Source organism: Paramormyrops kingsleyae, chromosome 7 (genome assembly GCF_048594095.1).
Source record: "Paramormyrops kingsleyae isolate MSU_618 chromosome 7, PKINGS_0.4, whole genome shotgun sequence".
In the NCBI taxonomy this organism is placed as follows: Eukaryota; Metazoa; Chordata; class Actinopteri; order Osteoglossiformes; family Mormyridae; genus Paramormyrops; species Paramormyrops kingsleyae.
In genome coordinates this window covers 22,885,612-22,910,852 of record NC_132803.1, presented here as the reverse complement: position 1 = coordinate 22,910,852, position 25,241 = coordinate 22,885,612, and the positions used below count along the sequence as shown (strand labels likewise).

Genomic DNA, 25,241 nt, shown 5'->3' with positions numbered 1-25,241 from the left:
GGGATAGCAAAGATCTGACCCTGTTTGCATTGCTGCAAATCACTGAATACAGACCGCAGCCAACAAAAAGGTACCATCTGATAAATCTACATACAGTAGATAATGAAAGTGAACTACCTAGCCAGTAATCTTTGTAGTTCTTTGCATCAAAGAGATGCGGTGAAAGTAAAACATTCTTCTCGTTCTCAGAAGTGCATGAAATGTATATGTCAGAATTCTGGAACAGGTCAAGGTCCAGTACATGAAACATCAGTAAGAAGGTTTCCTTAAGCTCATAGAAGTCATCTCGGTCCACTTTTCCCAGTGATTTGGCTGCACGTATCGCCCACCGTCTCACCTGGACAAATTATAGAAACAAAGCAGCTGCAATCTGTTTGGAAAAGGCTGAAAGATCCCCAAGAATAAAAGAACACATTTCCTACATTCCATCATAGCTCATACTACCTTACCTGCTCATTGGGATATACTAGCAAGAGGTATATGCCTGGAAATTTCTCAAAAACTTGAAAAGGGTTCAGCTTCTCCATCTTGCACAGTGCTTCCACAAACTTCTCAGCTGCAACAGAAGGACATGAGTCCTGGTTCATTTGGCTGTATGAATTCACTATGACAATGTTTCCCAATCTGGTCCTCAGGCACCCAATCAGTCCTTGCCAGTTCCCTCCTAGAGCAGAAACGTGGACTTTCTGTGGGTCCCCAAGAACCAGACTGGGAAACACTGCACTAGGAGATTAAATTAAATGCCTAAAAATACTCAAATGATTTAAACGATACAACCCCATTTAAAAAAAAGTAATAAAGGTTAAAAGGTTATGATTTATAAAAGAAAAATATTGAACAGAAGCCTTCCATATAGTGAATCACCGGATTGAATCCAGTAAATACTTGATATCCACGTGTTGTCATATTCTGTGATTATACAGTCTTTATTCCACAGGCCAGGAAAATTGATGTCTGAATGTATAGCAAACACAGCTCATTTGCACATAATAGAACTTCCCAAATAACTATGACCAAAACTGGAACAGAAGATATTAAAATCTGACATTGATATTTACTGCAATATGAATGGAAACAGTCAGGTTCGAAGTAGCATTTAATTTACTCAATTATTTGTCAAGTATCTTGCACCTGTATCTACAATAGGGGTGGCCAATGTTATCCCCAAAGGCTCTGTTCACACCTGGAATTAACGAGCATCCAGGGCAATCTGATCACAAGTGGACAGTGTTAAATACATCCATTAACACCCGAGATTAACATGCATCTCAATCGCCCGCTTGTAATCGCATCTCACTTTCCTGCAACTTATTTAAATAAGCACGTAAATCATTTCCGCATGCAGAATCTGCCGAACATTAAAATAAATCAAAAGCTATTTCTACATTTCAGGGTAGCCAAACTGCCTAAGATGTTTGTATGGCACATCATAATACACAAAATGAAATAAATACACCTATAAATGAAAGAATAAATAAAATATTTCAATTTGTGTGTCTTTAAATAAAAAGGGCATAATTTCTTCACAGATTTCTGCATATCTTTAAATTGTATTTCGTAACACTGATATTCATTAGATCGTTATTATACAATATTATTTCACATAATGCAAATGCGATTTCTTTAATTCAAGTTATATTTCACAATAAAAGTTCAACTTTTCATGTTATAGGCATTCATTTTTATAATGCGTCAACACGGTATACATGTTAAAAAGGTCTTTCAATAATAAGGTTAATACTTTTCTATTCAAGAGCAAAGGGTTCAGTCTGTAATGCATTATGTTGGTTGCCATATGAAAATATTTTGTTTTTTTAATCATAATATAATAAAATCTGTGAAAATTTCATTGAAGAGGTTCATTGTTGGTTAATGCTGAATTATAAGTAGTCAGGGTAAGAGTTTCTGATCAATACTGGAGTATATTCTCTAAAAGGTTTAGCAGTGAAAATGAAAGGGGACTCACTCAATTGCTGGTGTTCCAACAAGTAGGGGTATTTCAGCATTTCTGTTATCGGAACCCGTAAGAGGTTCTCAAACTCAGCTCCTGTGATCTTTGGGACGTGAATCTCCTGGTCCTCCTCCACAATAAAGAGGTCATCATCTTCCAGCTCTTCGGCACATGCTTGGGAGAAGCGTGCCGAGAGGCGCGATACCTCCAACTCCTGTAGCGTCTGGGGAGGGAACAGCACTGTCATCCATTTTAATCTTCAGGGAAATTATATCTGACAGCCCTGCAGAACTGCTGAGGCAAAAGTGATTTATTCCTATTAAACAGGTTGTACAGGTTTAAGCTGTTTGCTTATATTTTTTGGTCGTTAGCATCAGAGTTGAGCACTTTACAGGACTATTTAAAATTATAAATTGCTGTTTGAGCAGAGAAATAAAAGTTTGCAGTACCGCATGGAGTAGGGGCAGCTCGGCCTTCGCTCTGTGGTACTCCACCACGCATTCCAGGCAGAAGCAGAGGTCCTCGTTGACTGCCCGTTCATCGTCAGCTGTCAGTAGTCTAGAGCCATACTTCTGAAGCAGCTCATTAACACCCAAGGTGACAGGGGTACACCAGCGACATGTACTCATCTGTGCAACATAAGAAAGTTCTTACTGGAGCTTTTCCAATAGGATAAAAGTAAGGCAGGGATGGCCAATCTTATCCGCAAAGGGCTGGTGTGTATGCAGGTTTTTGGGATAACCTGTAGGTCAGCCGCTCAAACCAAGGTGTGAGGACTCTTCAGCCAATCAGTCCTCTAATTAGGGAGTTGCAGCGAAAACCCGCATACACACCGGCCCTTTGCAGATAAGGATTGGCCACCCCAGAAGGCATGAACTTTCAGCATCAGGAAGCTGACAGGTAATGTAGTAATGCCCACTCTGAAAGCAAGCCCAAAGTCTCCACAGTACCACAATTCTACTGCAAGCAAGTTACCATATTTCACCATCACCACAGAAACCGTGACTCACAGCATAGCTGCCAGTATTAGTTATAACTGGCAAAACACATTGGGGTGGGGTGGGAGCATTATACACAAATGTATACAGCCTCTAGTTCAGGGTCAAACAGGCACAGATAAAAAAAGCACTTATTTTTGCAAAGTACCAACTTAGAGCAAACACAAGAAAAGCTGACAGAATACATGACCATGCAGTGTATTGCATTCTGTCAGGGAAAAACACCCATACAAATTAGTACAGTGGTACCTCGGTTCTCAAACTCACTAGAACTTGAGTTTCTTGAAAGTTGAACAAACCAGTTTGACCTAGAACTCGATCTGAATATCAGAAGTCGAACCCTGACCTAATATAAAATTGTACGCGCCAGGAAATGAGTCATACTACAATGCAATTCTTACTTGAATGCCTTCTTCACAGACTGGACGATTAACCAAATAAAGCAGCGCAACATTACAGTAACTAACAATAAATAAACCACTAACTTACGTGTACTATTAGAGCATTTATGTAATTTATTTTACCAGGTAAGTTAACTGAAAACCAGTTCTCACTGCTGTACGTGATATTCGGGAGAAATAGATTACACATCGGAACTGCTTGGGATACAAACGTCACGCGTGTAACTAAACTCTTCAGCCAATAAGGGCAAAGGTGTGTTGTCACGGAGGCGGTTCCAGTTTGTGCAACCGGGTGAGAGGTCACAATGCATCTAACCGTAATGCATTGCGTCAGGATCAGAATGCGTTGCTTTAAGCAAGTTGAACGCACCCAATGACCGGACTGGGGAAACAAACTGAAACGCGGACTTAATAGAGGACTAATGACAACAACCAGAAACAGCTGATCACATGGGGATCCCACACGAGGTTAACGAGGAGGCGTGGCACACGGAAGGAGCGGACGATCGGGGCAGGACAGGGGTAATGTTTGGATAAGATCTTTATCGTTTTGGAAGTCATTTAGAAAAAAAAAAGCTCTTCTTGTTTTATCCTGTTCATTTTGTATTTAAATGCTAACGAAAAAAAAATTGGGGGCTGGGAACCAATTAATTGGTTTTCCATTATTTATGGGAAAAATTTGATCAGAACTCAAACTTTTTAGGATTTGATCCGGAGTCCGGAACTGATTAAGTTCGAGAACCGAGGTACCACTGTATATAGATAGCAGAAGAAATAGGTTTTAATTACACTGATCACCCAATAAATTAGTGTCTCATTCTCTCATACTTTGTTCCAGTCAGTAATATTAAAATGAACAAGAAAGGACCAAAGATACATTGGGTAAATTTTATAATAGCTAGAGGAAAGAAACATGGAAATGAACTGGAGAAGAGCGACAGGGGCTGAACACAGCCGCTCAGCAGAGGCAGGGCCTGAACACAGCTGTTTAGCAGTGGTGCCAAGTGGAAATTGTCATCACATCTTGTGGTGGCAACTTCCTGCCAAAACATCTCGTCCGCGTGCGAGTGTACCCACCCACACACGTTTCCGTTCCATCTGTGCACAGTAATGGTTACCATTGTGTTGGTGTATGCACACAAGAACCACTGCTGGCTGACTGATTGGTTACAACTGGACAATGCAAGATAAGGAAGAAGAGACCATTCTTAAGCCCTAAATGTATCCTCAGATTTCCACTGATTGTAAAACTGTGTGGCACTATGGACCACATCTTTCCCCAGACATACCAGAATTATGACAAAAGTAACGGACAGACTGGAATAAAATATTTCCAAAATGTAGTACTCCGTGGTTAAGCCACTGCAATAGATGTATAACAGACTCCCTACATGTCAAAATCCAAAAAGACCATGACCTGAATCAAAATACAGCCGGGCAATGCATCTAAACTTCGTCATATAAAATTTACATAAGATCTTCAATTAACTGCCGATAAGGAACATCGCTTAATGGAACACTAGCCAATCACATCACAGAAAGGAACAATTCCAATCAATCATATGGTAGTCATTCAAGAATGGACAACCTAAGCCCAACAAATGTACAGCAAAATTGACCAAGTTAGATGAGCATGCCACAGAAGCTCCTTCAGAGGAAGCTGCAAATGTCAGTGAAGAAGACTACAGCTCAGCAGCTACATTTTATATAGATATAGATATTGGATGTTTCTCAACATGCATACATGACTGTACATGCAGAATGGGTAAACGATCACATCATCTATCATTGCCATTGAAGTATAGAGGACGGTAAAAAACATCTGCAGTTCTTGCACCACCCCAAACATGAAGGATACATCGTTTGCATCCTCACCAAACTCACTCCATCCTAGAATAGGGGTAGCATGACGTGTGGGGTGTGGCCTGTCAGGGGTAGGATGCTGCCATGCCCCACCCTCCAGCCCGCTCATGGTGCATGGGGTGCCCAGCCAGCCTTGGTTAGCCAAAAACAACCTTCCCCCAATCACTCAATCTTCCTTTTGCTCCTACCTCTCCTCTCATCCATCTTTACCCGACAATGCATCACTTTAATCTCCAACACGCACAGACACAAAGACACACACCATTAAGGGGATAGCATACTATGCAACTTCAACAGTCTAGACGAGGGGTGGCCAATCTTATCCGCAAAGGGCCAGTGTGTATGTAGGTTTTTGGGATAACCTGTAGGTCAGCTGTTCAAACCCAGGTGTGAAGACACTTCAACCAATCAGTCCTCTAATTAGGGAGTTGCAGCGAAAACCTGCATACACACCGGCCCTTTGTGGATAAGATTGTCCAGACCAGGGGTGGCCATATTCACTGCATAACACCTGAGTTCTGTTGATTTAATCATTTTCCTTTCTTCTGTTCTCTCTCTCTCTCTCTCTCCTTTCCAACAACTTCATGTCACCTAGTTGTATGCTTTTGACCAGTCATGCTAAAAGACTACAAGTACAGTCTTTGCATTCTTGATATAGAGCAGGGTTCTTCAACTCTGGACCTCGATTCCAAATCCAGGCCGTGTTTTCAGTTCTCCCAGGTAGTTTAATAATTACTGATTCTGATTGGTCAGAGGCTTCACACCTGACTGACAGGTAAAGGAAGGCTGGAAAACCAGCAGTGCTCGGACCTCGAGTTGAATAACCCTGGATATAGAGAAAAGCCCATTGTGGATAAACAAGGCAAAAAGAGGTCAGAGGAGTGGCAGTACTTTTTGCAGTTTAAAGTTCGACACACAAACTCTTGTGGTGTATTTGTAAACTTTGCAAAAAAATAAAACAACTTAATTTGTGTATGATTTATTAAAAATTACATTTGTTTGCTGTCCATTCAATGTCACATTTGTCCATGTTCTGAATGTGTTTAAGGGCCTCTCTCTCATGTCTATGCTACCACCTAGAAACTGAAGCTTCCAAATGCTTTTTGGAAAAGCGAAAAGGGACGAGATGGGAATCTGCCATCTGAGCTTGACCAGACACCTGTCCAAAGCATGGCCATCTGCCTCAAGCACAGCTGACGTTTGGAGAAAACATAGTACCTGCCAGTAAGAAGCTGGAGGGGACCCATGAGACTCTGCCAAAAGCACACCAGAGGCATCCAACCTGCTGCACTGGCAGCTTGAAAAGGTGGCAGCCTGGGAGAGATACTTGATGGGGTGTGCTGAGATACTGAAAGCCCAAGGCTGAACACTGTCTGCCTTTAACCATGGGAGCAAAGAGAATCTTTTAGCCTCTCAGCTTGACTTATCTGCTGTTGGCCAAGGCAGGAGGGATACGTGCAATCAATGAGGCAGACAAAAATGTATAGAATACCAGGGTCCCAAGCTGAGAAATATTCTGAAACAGTTACAAAAAAAAAAAAAAAGACAAGACAGTCCAGTGACGTTTTCCTGGTAGTTTGGCAGCCTTCATGCATGTTCTTAACACCTGCCCATTTTATGTGAAGGTTTTACACCAGGGGTGGCCAATCTTATCCAAACAGGGCCATTGTGAGTGTGGGTTTTCATGGGACCTCCCTAAATTTGATCATCAATTAGAGGACTGACTGGCTGAAGAGTTCTGACACCTGGGTTTGAACAGCTGACCTAAAGGTTATCCCAAAAACTTGCATACACACAGTTGCTTTGCAGACAAGATTGGCCATCCATATTATAGCTTTGTCACTTGTGCTATGTTCCATTTACCTTGGAAGTCAGAAGTTGGAAATAACATCACACACTAATAATATAATTGCAAAAACTGCGATATACTAATTGCGTTGTTTCAAATTGTGACTTCGATAAATCGTTCAGCCCTAGTATCTATAGTGTATTATAGATGAGCTTCAAGTAAAGTGTTACCAACTATTCAAGTAGGCCTACTCAACCCAACCCTGATTTTTCCCCCTTTCGTGAACATCAGTGACAAATCATTTTTGCCAACATTTCACCAATATGATAACCCATCACACTACTTACTGTGTCAATATTTTACAGGGATAAAGGCTTAACAAAAAAATTGTATGTTTGGATTTGAATATTTGTATTGGTCAGGAACAGTTAGCAAGTTTCCCCCATTAACGTAATGGGAATAGAGTTTCTGACTCAGTTGTAGAGGAGCAATTACCGTAGGTCTTTATGATTTGTGCATTCTGTAGAGCGTACAACACGGTGTACTTTAGCATATTCAACAGTATATCACTACTGCCCATATGCATGATTCCGAGTTTAGAGAATACCATTCAATTTTGTAGGTTTCTTTAAAAATATAAAATCTTGAATGCAGCATGATCTTGAATGTATGTATTTAGTGCCTGATGTTGAGCTGGTGTTCTGTTTTACCTTCAGTGGTTATGACCAATTCTGACAATGTATGTTGTCAATCATTTATTAATTTGGGGATGATTACTTTTTAACTGAAATACAATAACCATAAAGAACCACTTCCATCAACATCTGCTGCAGTTAGGATAAGAATAAGGTAGCTTCCCTGATTTATAGCAGTTAACTGAATTAAACCAAGTTTTTAGCAAAACATTTTAATGATCATGAAATGCTCAGAAGTAGTATTCTTTAACATGTTGCTATTTTCTTGTTTGGAGGAATAAAAGCCTGTCCAACCATACAGGTGAATTTTATACACTGAATATAGCACTGAGTCACTTCAGAAGTGCATCACTGAAAAAAAGCAGCACAGACCCTAGCATTCAAGAATCTAAACTGTTAGACTGCAGTGGTTCTGTCGAGACACCCCAAAAACACTGGTCGTTTCCTCCATGATACATTTACCCACCAAGCTAAACTTCAGCATAATCCGAAAAACATCTTGCGATTCCTCCAAGTCAGTAGTCATGCCCCACAATTTAACAACCATTAGTCCACAGTAGTTTTTTGGTCTTTACATTACAAAACTACTCAACATATCACTTTAGTAGATAACTTGGTATACTTGTTCTATGTTACCTTGCTTTCTTGCTCATTTTTAGGATTTATTTTTCCACTACTCAAAGAAACCAATTTTACATGGTACAACTTCGAAGACACTTTTCGTCAGGGACCATCTACCATGCAAATTTCCTGTTACTGTTCATTTCCGTGAGCAATGCCTTCCACCCCATCACGTTACTTTCAACTCCTACTGGCTCCCATGCATATTCATTTTATTCAGTTCATTTTTTTTTTGCACACTTTCAGCAACAAATGCCCATGTTCCATATGGAAGAATCATAAATGTCCATGTTCCAAGCAAGAGCACAGGGTAAAACAATGTATGGCCAGTTAAACCAAGAATGAGTATAGCAAAGGGTTCTGGAAATACCCAACGCAATAGCAGATAAACAAGCAGTTTCTGCACATTTCCCATAACAATAAAAGTAGAAATTGATACTGGAAATGATGTTTTGATCATAAAGGAATCTCAAGTGAATAAAAAAAGCTACAGCATGAATTTATGCATTAACAAAACAATAAAATAAAATCTTGGGGAGGCTGCTCCATGGGATGAAACTCAGAAGGTTGCTGGTTCAAATCACAGGGTCAGCAGAGTGATCCCATCATTGGGCCCTGAACCCCAGTTGCTACAGGGACTGGCTGACCCTAATGTCTCCTCTGGGCCATTTTCATGAGGTGGGCTCCTGGGATGCTTTCCAAGCTGTCCTGAAGGAGATCCTACATTATTTATTATATGAAGAGCACTCAGTGGCCTTCATTTCTGGCCGAACTCCTACAAAACTATTTTTACTGGGTTTAAGTCAGGTGGCCAGGTCATGTGGTGCAACACTCTCACTCTCCTTTGTAGGTGGCTTGGTGTGTCCAAACTTTTGACTGGTACTGTACATTTCTAATGGAATGTGCTTCCATGATTTGCTAAAGTTAGCCTATATATGGTAAAATGACCATGGTGACACGATCAAGCATTTATGCTCAACTTAGGCTTCAGCTAAAAATGCCCAAGAAATGTACCAAGAATTCATACAGGAATCGCAGCACGTTGGAGTTGCGTACATTACGAATATGGGCCTTAACTTAAGGGCCAGATCAACAAATCAACAAGGGAATCAAAGAATAAATATGAAAGCTTGTCATATAGCAGCTCTATGCACTGCCTCTCACAGTAGCACACACTTAACACCCTAAATGTCCATAAACAGTCAGTCAAAGGAATGGTAATTATATGGGTGGGACAGACTGCGATTCTTCATTTTGAGATCAATGTGAGTTTAATTTGATATCAAATTAATGTAGGTTACTGTAATTACGTTGGTCATACTTCTTATTGCTAATATGTGCACAGCTGAACATGACCTGACTGTTATGGGGACCAACATGCTATCCTGAATGAGCGAGCATGTTCAGAGACCTTTTCGGCACAGCTGCAATTTAAATCCAAAGTTTCAGCAAACAAGAGTAAACAAACATGAGTATTAGACATTGCTATCTGGAAGAACTGCAGCAGCAACATTAAACACCGTGGCATTACCAGCAACATTTACATGAACCTCTCCAGACACCACCCTGATCGGGACCACAAACTTTCAGCTACATGTGCCTGAAGAAAAACGAAAAGAAAAGAAAAAAAAAAAAAAAAAAACCACATATCCCGTCAAGACGGCTTTAAACATCCTCCCCAGCAGTAGTGACAGCCAAGTTAAACAAATAATTCAAATCGCCATGCTGTTCTGTAGGCAATTCTACTTTATTTTTTAAAACTAAGACACATTGAGTTCACAATTTCAACTTGTCAGCACAGGTTTAATTTTTATACCATGCTTTTCCAGCAATATACATGTTGCAAAGGTAGTAATTTTGGTAGGCATGTCATTTGCCACATTAATTCTGATCCCTTAACTGCTAATAAGTTGTATGCAGGTGCCCACCCCTGCCCTAAACAGTTTTGTGATGATTTTTTTCCCCAAGGTGTATTAGTTAGAGCTCAATAAAGGTTCTTTAATGCAAGAAGATGACCAGTGAATTCTGTCCCACTGTACCCCTAGGACACACAATAACTTACACACAGACCTGAAACCCTTGACTGGAATCATGTTAAAAGCAACAAGTTAATTTAAGCAAGAGTAACTTCTCTTCAGCAAAGAAAATGTTTAAAAAAAAAAAAAAAAAAAAAAAAAAAAAACACAAAATTGCAGTATTGAAGTCAGCAAGTATTGATGCCAGGTCAAATGGGGAGGTCTGCCAATTCCCACCCCCAGTAATCAAACCTAACTGCAGGCCCAAAACAAAAAACTCATGCATTTTCTTATTAGTAAATCATAGCATATTAAATTTAGGCTGACACTGAAACAGAAAGACTAATGTTAATATGAAAAATTTCTACAAAAGATGTACACCAAAATAACTCCACAAATATAACTGACTCCATAAGTATTTACCCCTTCTACTATAAAACACACCTACAACCCAGTTAATCTGCCTAGAGAACACCAACCTCAAAGAAAACAGGGACCATGCAGGTAGGGTCCTACAGAGTCCTGCACGGGTCCACTTTTGGAGACCCGCACCCGCCCGGTACAGCACCACACCCGCCCGTGCACCCCTGATTATTTCAAAGTTAAATCCGCACCCGCCCAGGCCCGTTAACATTCCGCCCGTTACCCAGCCCGGACCGGGGTTAATTACACACAATTATTTTTTCTATTCACCTCTCAACGTGACAAGCGCTAGGCCTACATGAATTTTGAATTATAACGAAAAAGTCCGTTTACCACAAAATCAAATCAGATAGATCTAAGCTATCCATACTGTACGTGAATGTTTGTCGAGGCGGTTATCTAATGGTGTGTTCGTTTCTCTCTCGGAACTTCCGAGTTGAGTGACATCACGTCCGACAATCTCCCGTTCGAGCCACCACATCTCGGAACAAACATGGCTGCCTCCATGAACACGCTGCTGTGTGTTGTTGCTTTATATATTAACAGATTTGGAGTGAGATTATTTTTTCTGAGAGACAAACAAGAAACACGAACTAGTCAAACCACATTAAAAGCTTTATAAAATATTTTAGCACATTCATAGAAATATTCTTTTTTCGAGAGGCAAACTACAAACAGACCAGAAGACGCTAACAAGTCTGGTAAAAATCTGACATTGCATGATAGGATACTGTTTACGGTCATGATATAGTATTCTCTAAATCAAACACGTGCAGTTATTTATAACTATTAATACATTTAACAAAATAAACATTTTTAAAGATTCATAAAATAGAATTACTGTTTAGTGTGTAAGCCGCCATGTTGAAATTACGTCACAGGGGCAACTCGGACAACAAAATCTCGTCCGACATCAACGTCATAAAAGAGGCATGTTTCCGACGTTTTCGTCCGAGTTTTCCTCCGAGTGCCGACTTGGAGAGAAATAATCGAAAGCACCAAAAGGTACCCCCGACATACTGAACACACTGTGATGATGACAATTTGTACATGATAGTCTAATACATAGATATTTTCGCAGGCTACAATACCATTTTGTTTGACCTGCTACCCGCCCGTGTGTAATGAATTACCCGCCCGTAAAATTCCAGAACATTAAAATCCGCCTGTTTCAGCAACTATCTGCGGGTACCCGACCCGGTGCAGGACTCTGGGGTCCTAGTGAATGGGGCCACCAAAAGACCTATGACAACTCCAAAGGAGTTACAAGGTTCCATACTGAGGGGGGGTGTCCTTCAGTCATAGCATTATGACAGAGGACCTGCAAGGAGTGCAGAAGTATAGGGTAAAATCAATGCAGACAAATGCAGGGAAATCCTGGAGGGAAACCTGCAGCAGTTTGCAAGAGAACTGCAGCATCCAGGTGTACGGATAGACCCATCCACTCAGACTTAAGGCTGAAATGACTGTCAAAAGGTGCCTCTGCTAAACAGCAACTTGAGAGGTAAATACTTATGCAATAGGATGGTCACTTTTTTTCCAAAAATCGTTTGAACTTTCAAATGTTACATATTTGCTTCAAATGTATTCGAATACCTGCAATGCCCCCCCCCCCAAAAAAAAAAAAACCAGAAACACATACACACCACACAGAATCATCCTTTCAGCATACAAACAGCACATACGACATCACATTTATACAGAGCCCCTAAAAGGTAAGGGCGCGATTATAATAATAATAATAATAATAATAATAATAATATTATATTTTTTTAAGTAGTTAAATGTTACCTCGCATTATTTTGTGATCCCTTGCAAATGTGACGTCAAAAATAAACCGAAATAATAGACATGTCCTGTAAAGCGTACTTTAAGCTTCAAATTACGGGGGACAATGCATGAAAACTTTAATTTTATGTTTTTATACAGAATAATTAATCGCACTGTGGAATTCAACACCAGTGACTAAGCAAGACAGCTTGGGTATTGAACATGAAGTGCACACACGAACACTGAAATATTACAAAACATTGAAAAATATTACAGCCAGAAAACTGTATATAAAGCTCACTTCGCCGCAGTGTTTAAACACAAACCCGCTTTGTGGAATATTTCAGTATAGATCCACATATCCCCAGATAAATCAGGTGAAAATACAAGGGAGATATACCCGAAAATGGTTGAGGTTTAAACCCCATGACACCACAGGTAAGAATTACGTTCAGTTTTCCAGCTGTAATATCTTTCTACAAAAGCAAGAAACACCCCTTGGTTTTCCAGATTTCTTAAAGATAAAATTGAATTAACGTTTGTGTGTGCACTTCACGTTCAGTAGCCCAGCTGTCTTGTTTACAGTCACTGGCATTGAATGGACACAGTCTCATTAATAAATACGTATAAAAAACACACAAAGTTACATTGTGTGCATCATCCCTCAAATGTGCTTCAAGCACTAAACCAACTAGATACATCTGTATCGTTGATGTTTATACTTATTAGTCCATTCATTCCATGCTTGGTACTATAAACATGTACAGTAGTCATTACTAGCAACGCAAAACTATTTCAAAAAATATTTTCCCACCCTGACCTCTTAGATGTTCCATAAACGAGAAACAAAATTACAGCAAATGGTCTATTACACTTATAAGCTACAGGGATTCAATGTTGCAAAACAATTACATGGGAAGGAATATTATGTGTAATAACTGTGCAGCTCGACGCCATTGGTGATTAATTTAAACCTATCCAGTTCCTATCTATATGGTCATAGTATACCTGTACTAAAATGCTTCTCAGGATTTATACCTGTATACACACCTATAAGAAATGTATATAGAACACGGCAGATTCAGAAATAGCGTGGGTGGATGCATCTTCTGAAACGAAACTTTCAGAAACTTAACAGTTTCACGTTAAGAACTAAAAAGGAACCTCCACATTAAAACACACCAGTATTGCCTTTTTAAACATCCTGAAAGGGTGTGTGGCTGAGTAGGCCAACACGCTGCGTCTAATCAGAAGGTTATCGGTTCAAATCCCAGGGTCAGCAGAGCAATGTAAACACTGAGACCCTAACAAAGACCCCCCCCCCCCCCCGCTCCAGAGACTGTGAGTCTGCCTTCTCAGTTGTAGCACGGTTTAGATAATAGCACCTGCCAAAGTGTCAATATAGTATGTTTTTTGGACACCAGAAGGAAATCCAAAAGGGAGGACATGCGAGATCCAGACATGGAGATGCATGAAGATGTGCAGTCGTATTGTAGCCCACGGACGCACCACGCCGCACAAACGGGCAGCTAGCTAGCACTCAATTGCTTCAATACGTCACTATTAATAAAACAAACTGATAGTTTCGATTAAACACCACATACACCTATGATAGGTAGCAGACTACAGAACTAGCAAAACCGTCCCACCGTCACTGTCGCGAAAAAGTTTACCTGCTACCACCCGAGCCGAACACGCAGCTGTCAGTCTCCAAAAACCAAACTCACCATCGTTTAAGGATCGCTCATACCTCCATTTAACATTTCTGAAAGAGAAAATGTCAGAGAGAAAATGTCGCCAAACGACTGCTCATCCTGCAGAAAAATAGAAAGAAGTCTGACTCCGGAGCAGCCGCAACAGACACTGGGAAGTGACGTTAATGAAACTTAAAGGGTCCAGTTCCGTTTTGCCAAACCTGAAAACATGCGACTCAGTCACCGTTCACCCGCCAGCGGGTATTTCAACATTTATCGAAGTCCACGTTCACTCACTTTTTATGAAACTGGTTGCAGCATAATTCCATTCATTAGCTTTTCATCCTTGGCGAAGATGTGTTTAGAGAAACTGAAGGGCTCCGGTTATTTTTAAAAATTGCTCACGACGTATTTTATGTGTATTTAAAACACTGAGCATAACCGCCCCGGCTGAGCAATCCAGTCACATAAAGCCCTGGGCTCGCGGTGGCGCCTTTTACTTTTATAGCTCTGCCGAGTCACGTGACGTAAACTCTATCCCCAGGGCCCTGAAAATATCTTTGTGGAAAATAACGGTTTAATGGGATAGACCAAGATAGACCAAGTGTTAAACTTAGTTAATCCTTTATATATAAAAACGTAATTTAGCTGCGTCTCCATCTCTCACTATTGGGACTAATTATCACAGCCTCTCTCCAATGAGACATGCACATACTGGAAAAAGCCAACATCTTCGAACCCTACTTTTCATTGGACAATATATATATGAACATTATATCAGAATATTTCGTTCAGCTCAAAAGAAACGGCAACGTGTTGGTTAGCAAGAAATTACCTTACTATTTTTTCCAGTTACTTTACGGTTCAGCTTACCATGAGGTTGTTGTTTTTATACGCGGGTGCATGATTGTCGGTGGCTGGCTATGGCTGCGTCTCTTCTGTAGGAAAAACGTGTTCTGCCGCGTGTCTCGATTTCAAGTTAAGCCTTCCGCTAAATTACTTCTATCGCGTTTTTTAAAATTACAGCAAGAAACGACTTTTTCCATTGACAGGCTGCCTTCTTATCACTGCTAAGGCAATAAACCCCCTGTTACGTGTGGTGGCCAATCATCAACCTGAGTATTCACGCCTGTTCTGTGCAATTACTTGTCACTCTTAAGTTCGCACACCTTCGTGAAATTGTTATGGTTTTTCTTCTCAGCCAATCTGGAATCGCTTGTGTAGAAGATTCAGTCATTATCGCGACAGCAAAGTTACAACCAACGCTGGATACTGCAGAAGTGCGTCTGATGCCTTGTTACACACGTCTTTTCTACACTTTTTCTTATCAGATGCTTCGTCACAGGGAAGTCTAACAGCATCATCTCTTCCTTTGCCAGACCTCCACCATTTTTCCCCCAGGTGGGCCCAGGTATTTCACACCTCCGTGAGATTTTCCCAGCTCCTTATCCAGTTATTTGGTTACTTGGCTTCTGAGGATACAAAATTATAGCGTAACTGTCTTTGGCTTAGGTATCTCCCCATGACACCCATCAAAAGCCTATGCAGAGTCCTTCCATGGCTATGTGTTTTATTGTATCCTGCTCTTACTAACAATACCAGCTTGTAATCTACTGATGTCATACGATGTAGTGTGGGGCAACTGTTTGGGCCAGTACAAGGCCCCAAAACATGCTTTTTTTGGGTCATTTGATTTGACGCAGCAGCACCCGGAAACTGCTAAAAACATTATGTTCCACTACAAACTACATTTACTAAATGTTGTTTTCCTAAATTTACATTCTTTCTACTTGTCTCTTACCAGGTTAATATGATGTGGTGCCCCAGCATTCAGAAACTCCTACAAAGGTTATGTTCCGCTACAGGCTGCATTGGCTTAATGTTCCTTTCCAAGGTTACAGTTTATCTTTGTGTTATGTAAAGTTATTGGGCAATAAACCCTACGGTCAGGGTGGTAGTCAATCATCACCCTGAGAATTTATGCCTGTTCCATTCAATTACTTGTCACACTTAAGCTTGCATAACTTTATGAATCCAGTAAACCATGTTGATAAATACGTGATAAATTAAATGAAATGCCCAAAGAGAATACATTTATTTTATACTGCTTAAATGGTAAGGTCATTTTAAGATCAGCTGATGAGCAGTTCTGAAGATTTCTGGAAAAAAAAATGTATTTCACAATCATCTGAAGTATGAGAGTGCGCATTGATGCAGGGTTTAAACTTTACAAATCAATGAGCAACTGCAGTCACGAGAACAGCCCTTGTCATGCAGTTTAATAACACTAAGTCATGATCTTTGTACATGCTACAGCTGACCAAAATTGTCATCTCTTCTAATTGATCATTTTCAAACTGATGCTGAACAAAGGGTGGCAGGAGCACTTTGGGAAGAAATTGATCGAATTATGAAAATTGAGGAATTACATTACTGTCTGTGTTTTACAGTAGTTCTTAACTGTCCCAAAGATCTGTACAATTTGGGTCCAAAAAAAGTGTTGATTGCTCTTTGACTTTTGTGTTTCTTCCCTAGAGCTGCTCTGGTAGCAGGTCTTATAAAGTGTATTTTCAATATTAAACTTGCAGCTTTGTTTGCAATATGAAGAGTATTGGGGTGGGCTAAGCTTTGGTTCTGATGGTGGGTCTCGGTGACCCTCTTTCAGGAAGGGTCCTCTAGCTTTTCATGGTACTTTCCATGGAGGGTCTTTGTTGGATTGCCCACCCAATATTAGGTAGGTCCCCTTCATGCCACCAAACCAGCTCTGATCTGTAGAGGCATGGACTCCACAAGACCTCTGAAGGTGTCCTGTGGTATCTGGCACTAAGACGTTAGAAGCAGAACCTTTAAGTGTAGTAAGAAATGAGGTGGGGTCTCCATGGATTGGACTTGTTTGTCCATCCCACAGAGGCTCGACCAGGGACATCTGGGGAATTTGGAGCCCGAGTCAACACCTTCAACTCTTGAACTTCCATTGCTCCGTGGTCCAGTTCTGATGCTTAAGTGCCCATTGTTGGCACTTTCAGCAGTGGTCTGTGGTTACACAGCCTCATACGTTCAGCAAGTTGTGATGCAGTGTACTCTGATCACTGCATACCAGGAACACCCCACAAGACCTGCCATTTTGGAGATGTTCTGACCCAGTCATCTAGCCGTCACAATTTGGCCCTTGTCAAAGTCACTCAAATCCTTATGCTTACCAATTTCTTCTGGTTCAAACATGATTTTCAAGAACTGACTGTTCACTTGCCTAATACATAATGACACCCTTGACAGGCGTACAGGACTAACGAGATGACCAATATTATTCATTAATCATGGTATCCATATTTCTAAAGGAAAATAAAGAGAACTGGCCTGCTCTGGGCCATGCAGAGTATCCTGACCTACTGCATAACAGCACCAGTTGTTGTACCTCAAGTTGTTGATCCCAAGGCTCTGCAGTGAGTTAAGTCAGCCGAACAGATCACTGGCCTTCAAGTCAGCCATCGAGGGCCTCTACAACAAACTCTGCCTTTTGCCTCAAGACAACTCACCCCAGCCATGGTCTGCTTAATCTACTGCCATGTAGTAAAAAGTACAGGACTATATGTGGCCACAACACCAGTCAGTAGCAGTTTCTTCCCTTTCAAGCTACTGTACTTCACTGGCAGTACTTTTGTTGAGTACCTTGTACAGTATTTGTGTGAGTAAGAAGTTCTATGTGCTGATGTGCGAAAGGCAGATATCAATAATCTTACTTTGTTTCCTGCACTTTACCTTGCTGAACAGTTTCCTCTCCTGCATCTTAATCTATCAGTTCTTTATCCTCAGCTGGTATGCAGCTTGTATGCAGCTTGTTGCCTAGTACTTCATGTTTTGTCCAGTACTCTGTTACATTTCTTTACACATGGATATTCTATATGCATCAGCAGAAGGTGCTACCCAGTTTCACCAGTGTAAGCAGACTTGCACAATGACAATATAATCCTCAATCCCTTGATCCTACTATCTGGTACACATTCAAACCTGTCAATGCACGTCTTACAAGCAGAAACAGGCCTGAAGACAGCGCATGTCTCGTACACATACAAACATCCATTATCTTACAAAAACAGAAGATTCTATATCCCTAACCCATCCATAAGATGGAATTCTGTGGATTTTGCACATTTTATGGATTTTGCCATTTTCATTCAACAGGCATAATTAAAATTCATTGTACCCAAGGGAAGCAGTTTTAGGACAATGACCAATAATTGTGTAATTATTTATGAGCAGGACATATTTTATGGCAGTCACAGTACTTTTTTTTGCATATTACACCATATTTGCTTTCGTTGGTTAAAAATGCAATATGCTGAAGAGAATTAAAAAGAATATTCAACATAGACCCTTCTAATCTTATTCTGCTTATAGTGAACTGTACATATTGGGTGGTTGTGAAAAGGAAGATTAATCAGTGGCTATAAGCTGCTATTAGTTCTCTCTTTAACTGTTAGCCCAAATCACCATACCCACCCTAAGCTGATTTCCTATTCCCGGTAAATTCAAAGGAAAAACAAGGTGCAGTCTCACACTCAGCTCTTCCTCACATCTGCCTCCATTTCATCATGCATCGTTCTTATGAGTAAAACACATTGTACAAAGCTCTGCACATCAGGTTAGCATCCTCTGCAGTCTATACCAGAAGAAATGGTGGGGTACGATTTTCAAGTAACTAACAGACACCTCAATGTTAAACAGCTTATCTGTACTGCAATGTTTAATGTATGAGACACAAAGTTAATTGCACTTCATCTTTTTTGGATCAAAGGATTGCATTTTGAAAAGGGAGTGATGAACACGTGTTAAATACTGATTTGATGATGTGATTATCTGAAGCTATGCAGTAAATCTATTTCACTGGGCACTGGTGTTATTTGTTGTCTTTTTGTTTAATCTTCACAAAGTACAAATTTAGTTTTAAATTACATTTTAACCACTTTATTTTAAAAGTGGATTTTTTTCTGAAATACATTAAAGAAAAACCAATTACACCCAAACCCCCCAACGCCCCAGACAAGCTACCTACAAAATCTAACAGTTTCATGCTGAAATACCAGCAAACCATTTCACACTTTACAGAATCCTTTTTCTTGGCTCCAAAATTCAGTTGCATACAGTACATTTTACTGCCTGCGTGCATTTAAGGTTAAAATATATATTATTTTGTTTCCATTAGTCTGCCTCCTGCACGGTCTTGCATGCATCAGGGAGCTTTTCGCAAGCAGTATAGCAGTATGAGCACCGGAAGCAAGCCAGTCGACTTGTTCAGGCTGTAGGTCGGTCCCAGTACTTCTTTTGGTCCACCCTTCAACTGGTTCCCTTTTTTGTGAGCAGATCTAACCAGAGTTGGCTCTCCAGTGTACGTGGTCCTTTCCCAGTTCAAGCAACAAACTGCCAAAATCATTGAAGTTTTGTTCCGAGCTTTCGCTGTCTGTTTCTGAGAAGAGAAGGGAAAAAAAGAACAGAAACACCTGGAATATCATCTCACATACCAAGACAACCGTTAAGCAAGGTCAGTGTGGCACAGTCATTCTGCAGGCTCTGATCATACCTAGCCTCTGCTCGCGTTACTGTGTATTCAAACCACAGGATGTTGGGAATCAAACTCGTGTCACGCACCAAAAAGAACTCCGACACTGGCCTGGAAGGATATGACACATGGTGTTTAAAAGATGGGAAAAGGCGGAGGGGCAGGGAAGACGACTGTCCTGTGGGACATGCAGGGACTTCCTTACCAAGCAGCTATCTTGGGGAACAGGGGTGTCAACATCTCCTGGGTGATAAAAAACCACACAACTCCAATGATGCTACCAGCCACGCCTCCATATATCACCTGACTCCAGGAATGATAAAGCAAGTACACCCTGGAAAGCAGAACAATGAAAGTGATATTAAAATCTTGAATGGACTTGAATTAGTTTGTTACATTAACAACAAATAATGAGAACAGTTTGACTTCTGCCCCTGCCGAGAGGACATTAGGCATCATAAGGACCCAATTACCTGCTATAGGACACAGACAAGGCCACATAAGGACCCGATTACCTGCTATAGGACACAGACAAGGCCACATAAGGACCCCATTACCTGCTATAGAACACAGACAAGGCCACATAAGGACCTCATTACCTGCTATAGGACACAGACAAGGCCACATAAGGACCCGATTACCTGCTATAGGACACAGACAAGGCCACATAAGGACCCCATTACCTGCTATAGGACACAGACAAGGCCACATAAGGACCCCATTACCTGCTATAGGACACAGACAAGGCCACATAAGGACCCCATTACCTGCTATAGGACACAGACAAGGCCACATAAGGACCCCATTACCTGCTATAGGACACAGACAAGGCCACGCTCAGCAAGAAGATGGACAGTATGTGTCTCCACAATAACTCCACACACCTGGCATTGTTTGTTTGATGCATTCTGCAGTAAAGTTGAAAAAGCATCATCACAATTTTCATCCTTTACCTTCATTGACACTTTCCCCCAATGAAATTCCTCATATATAACCAAAGTAAACTACACTGCAGTATGGTTTATTAAAACACACACACACACAACCATGCTCAAGATAGTGGATTCTATATGCTGCTACTAAACAAATAAGATGCTGAAATACCCAAAATAGTTCATTACTGCAAAACAATTTAAACACCCAATATAATTTCTCTTAAAATAATATACTAGAGGCAAATGTTTCTTACCAAGAAATGCAACTGCAATGAATTCATTGCAGATAAACACCTCTTTTTTTCCAGATCAATAGGACCTGATACATATATGAACTGCTAGTCAATCTGCCGCTATTTTTTATTTTTGCCAATATGATTCAGATAGTACTTATTTTTTTGTTAATGTACCCAAGCCTGGTACTCTGACAGTAAATTAACGTCTCACTCCTGACTTGTATAAAAATATAATATAAATATAATAAATATATTAAAAATGGTGCAAAAGAAATGAGTGAGAAAAAGACTCACCTTAAATAAAGAAAAAGAAAAAAGTATACAACAAAAAACCAGATGAACTGGGAGTGGCTAGAGGGCATTCCATACTCTGTGTTCAGCGTGCCATGAGCCCCTGCAAGGATGAGATTGGGGGGGGGGGGGGGCATCATCGGAAGGGGGTCTCTGCAGATAAACACCATGCTATCCTGGCCACTCTTCTTTACAGCTGCTTCTGTTCGGAAACCAGAGGCTCACAGGCCAGCCGTAATTGGGTATCTACTTATTTGCCCACAGATAGGTTACAGAACATGAATGCGTTATTTAGCGGAGGTTTTGTTGCATTTAACGGCGTCGCTCGTACTTTAGATCCACCATCATCAGCTAAAGTAGCAACAAGCTAATTCATGCGAAGTGTATAAATGTAATATTGTTGCGTGGGTCTAGATCAGGGGTCTCCAACTCCGGTCCTGGAGAGCTACCGTCCAGTAGGTTTTCTATCATACCCGGCTTCTGATGAGCCACACCTGTTCTCAGGTAAATGCCAGGAACAGGTGTGGCTCATCATAAGCCAAGTAGTATAGAAAACCTACTGGATGGTAGCTCTCCAGGACCGGAGTTGGAGACCCCTGGTCTAGATATATTTATGACATTCAAAATTAACTGCACACGTAAAACGTAAATTTAGCCATGACCTTGACTAAAACGGCTGATAAATTTCATCATGTATGCAGCTTGATATTTATTGCATAATGATTCCTGGAAAGCAGTAGAAACAGAAAAAATACACGACCCTCGCCTTGGACAGTTACACTTCTCATATGTCACCAAGTATTTCAGGAGGGACAAAACACTCATTCGAACTGGCCAAGAGAGGCACGGGGAGAAGGGTCCTGACCACCCCCTTCTGGCTCTCTGAGAAGCCGGTACGTGAATATCTTCACCGTTTGCTGCCAGGGGCTCTCTCACCTTCACAGGGCCGTGGCTCTCTGAAGATATGTTTCAGCAGCCAGTTCACCACCTCATTCAGCACAAGTCCCCCAAAGAAAGAAATCTGACAATAAGACGGTGACAAATCACACAAGTTAAACCCAAATAAAAAATCTAGTTGTATTACAGGTTCACTGGATAACAGTCATTTATAGAGGATAATATGACACTTTACTACACTCCATAATCAAAAAATACATGTTTTAGTTATAGGTAGCCCAGAGGTGGATTTCCAGCAAAAATGCAGAGTCTCAGAAATGATATATTTTGCTTTGACAAATAGCTGTAATAAACCAAATACATCCATTGCAATACTAGCATGCAGCATTAAGAAAATCATGACTAAAATGATCAATTATCTTGAAACAGTCTAAAACTGAAAACAGTCACCCATGAAAGCAGGTTCCAATAAAAACAATCATGCACAATTAAATTAAAACAAATCAGTTGTGGGCTTGTGGCCCATTGGAAGATGCAATAAAATAATTCATAATATAAGTTTTAAAGTGCCGAGTGGAGTGTATCAAATAGCATGAGCTCTGAGTAACTGAGTTTACTATACCCATCTAAAGCTATTAGGAGCATGTCATTCTCAAGGAGTGCAGAGAATTGCAGGTACTTACGGTGTGTAGCTCCCGCTTAAACACAATGAGGGTGACGAAGCCAACCAGGATGGCAATAGGAAGAAGACTGGTGCAGGCCAAGACCTGTCCTGTTAGGTCATCTTAGAATTATAAAAGCAACACATATCAGTGGATTATATGATCCAGGCACTGATAATCCTTTAGCAATTTTTAATGATGAATACAACAATATTGATTTGTCCAAAGCATGTTCCCGGTTTTTGATAAGCAATACATGCTGAAGGAGTTCAAACAAATGACAATAAAGATTCCAATCAACTGCTCATTGTGCAACATTTAAATATTCAAACAGCTTCAAATAACACAAGGACAAATCAAGTTAACATTATTGACTATTATGCTTATCAAAGTTATTTGTGTATGCAAGATCATTGTCACCATAATTTTACCATAGAACAATTCTATACTAAATGAATTAAACTAAAGCCTCCACAACAGGCAAGTCACCCAGTTTTCAAAACTACGCCTTCGATACAATGTTTACCTTCAACCAATGCTGAGGACTTGGCAAAGTAGTAGTAGTAGCAATTGCAACAGCATAAACTGATTATTTAGATATTATGCCTAGGTGTAACAATCTTTTCGCTAAGAACAAATCAGTTACAAAGTTTAAACGGCATTCATAATACGAAAGCAGCCAGCCGTCCGAAGCATCCATAGACAGCTGGTTAAAGCTAGGTGCTGATATTTAAGGCAAACCCAGACATACACAATTGCATGCGCAACTTTAGAAACACATCATTACTTTAAGGAGAAAGTGCACTGATTCTCGAATAAGACTTTCATGCGGATTTTAAATATTCACATCATAATTAATCAAATACCGAAGTCGTTCCAACTAATTACTAACTAGACAGTATTTTCACACAAGAAAAATATCAATAATCTACGGGTGATGTCATTGCTTGCAACTTGAATGGTAACTGGTTAGCTGGTTAGCTGCTCCAGCACATCAATATTTGCCTTTACTGTGCACGCCGAGAAGAAAATGGGAGGGCAGCTACAGCATGCGACCATGTACTCGGGCGTGTCTTTATTAATCTTCGCCATGAACGCAAACAATGCTGCGTAAAAGACACATAACCAATGTTTTTTGTATAAATTCGACGAAGCGCGCATGCGGAACAGGCCCACCATTTGGCAAGAGCTGCTACGTCCCCTGCGGAGCGGCGCAGCCACTTCGTACCACGGCTCACTATTTGGCAGACACCGCTCGGCCGAGTCCATTCAGCAGGAAAAAGAATCCCAAACAGCACGTAAAGGAACACGCCCGCGAATCCGCGGACGACTCCAAGAGTATAAGCGTGAAGCAAAAACGTCTTAAATTGACATACCTGCTGCATACTCTACGTGGGTAAGCGATATCGACCGCCATCGAGGCGGTACCGAACACTGCTCCTCCGACGCCATCTTACCCGGACACCGGGCACTATGGATAGACAAATCAGATTGTAACGCCCAAGCCTCTCCGACCAATCAGCAAACCCGACTGCTTTCGGGAAAACTGACCATTCACAGCCAAGGAAACCGCTAAATGGGGCGGGGTCAGTCATCCAATCACAATTATAATATTTCCTACAGTCCATTGATTTGCATGGTCTCAAGGAAAGTAGGGTAGCTGCTTTAACGCTAACGAGCTGTAAAAAGAATTGCTTAGGCACACCACTTTGCTGAACAACAGAGCAGTAACTAAAAGCACTTATATTTTGTTTTCTTAATCCGTGTTTAAAGCATCACAATTCTCAATACACATTAGGAATAAGCTGAGAATAAAATCATAAATAACATTATATTATTTTGGAATAATTGTTAAAAGCAGCAATGGGGTAGAGCCGAGCGATATGACGACATTGTCGGTAATCGACGATATCAGACAACCCAGTGTTATCTGCCAGTGAATAACCGGCAACTGTCGCCTTTGTTAGAGAAGTACATTTAGGCTACACATTAAGCAAGACAAACGAAGGATTTATGACTTGGCTTTCATTTCTGCCTTCCAGCATACGTCTTCGATCTCCTTCTTTCGGCTGCTCCCGTTAAAGGTCCCGTCTTTTAATGTTTTTGCTGTAACAATCTGGCGTGTAACCCCATTTCTCATAAGTGGCCAAAAGTGGACTTTTCTTTGCGTGGCCAGTCCTCTTTTTTCCTTTCAAACCCAAAGTCATATGAGGGATACGTTATGGCATTATGGCAAGCCAAATTGTCGTTTAATAGTATAAGGCTTAGTCGGCGTATCTTGATTTCTACTAGTAGAAATAACCTTTTAAGGTACAGAAATGAACCACGAGGAACATTACAAATGTACAAACAACATTAATGTACTATCAGTGATACAGAAATGTTCCTCAGAGTCAATCACCTACAGCTAATGCTACGTTCACACAGCAAGCGTCAAAGACGC

At 40.7% G+C, this 25,241-nt stretch overlaps 3 protein-coding genes and 1 long non-coding RNA gene across 8 annotated transcripts in view; 2 read left to right on the top strand and 2 right to left on the bottom strand.

Moving 5' to 3' along the window:
• setx (senataxin) overlaps positions 1–15,233 on the bottom strand; it is a 35,855-nt gene extending 20,622 nt beyond the window's left edge. Inside the window, exons 1-5 of one of the 3 annotated variants that reach the window (XM_023807889.2) lie at positions 15,094–15,233; positions 2,401–2,580; positions 1,967–2,174; positions 450–556; positions 118–337 (exon numbers count right to left, since the gene is read on the bottom strand). In XM_023807889.2, coding sequence (XP_023663657.2) covers positions 118–337; positions 450–556; positions 1,967–2,174; positions 2,401–2,580; positions 15,094–15,096 — 718 coding nt within the window. In that variant the 5' untranslated portion in view covers positions 15,097–15,233. Of the gene's footprint in view, positions 1–117; positions 338–449; positions 557–1,966; positions 2,175–2,400; positions 2,581–14,253; positions 14,414–14,517; positions 14,681–15,093 lie in introns of those variants that run through there. The other 2 variants (XM_023807890.2, XM_023807888.2) reach the window with 2 other exon arrangements.
• usp20 (ubiquitin specific peptidase 20) overlaps positions 1–25,241 on the top strand; it is a 161,149-nt gene that overhangs the window by 48,769 nt on the left and 87,139 nt on the right. The window lies entirely within an intron of this gene.
• LOC111841826 (uncharacterized) lies at positions 15,271–16,201 on the top strand. Of its 2 annotated transcripts, XR_002837773.1 has the most exons (3): positions 15,271–15,339; positions 15,422–15,631; positions 16,025–16,201. It is a non-coding gene; the product is annotated as an uncharacterized lncRNA (long non-coding RNA). The 2 variants fall into 2 exon arrangements; XR_002837772.2 differs by lacking the exon at positions 15,271–15,339 and having other exon boundaries at positions 15,365–15,631.
• Positions 18,938–24,269, bottom strand: dolpp1 (dolichyldiphosphatase 1). Its single transcript, XM_072714522.1, has 8 exons — positions 24,175–24,269; positions 22,820–22,920; positions 22,176–22,260; positions 21,243–21,342; positions 20,587–20,685; positions 19,983–20,111; positions 19,799–19,888; positions 18,938–19,684 (listed from the first exon to the last, which is right to left on the bottom strand). The coding sequence occupies exons 1-8, from the start codon at positions 24,248–24,250 to the stop codon at positions 19,648–19,650; spliced, it is 717 nt and encodes a 238-aa protein (XP_072570623.1). The 5' UTR covers positions 24,251–24,269; the 3' UTR covers positions 18,938–19,647.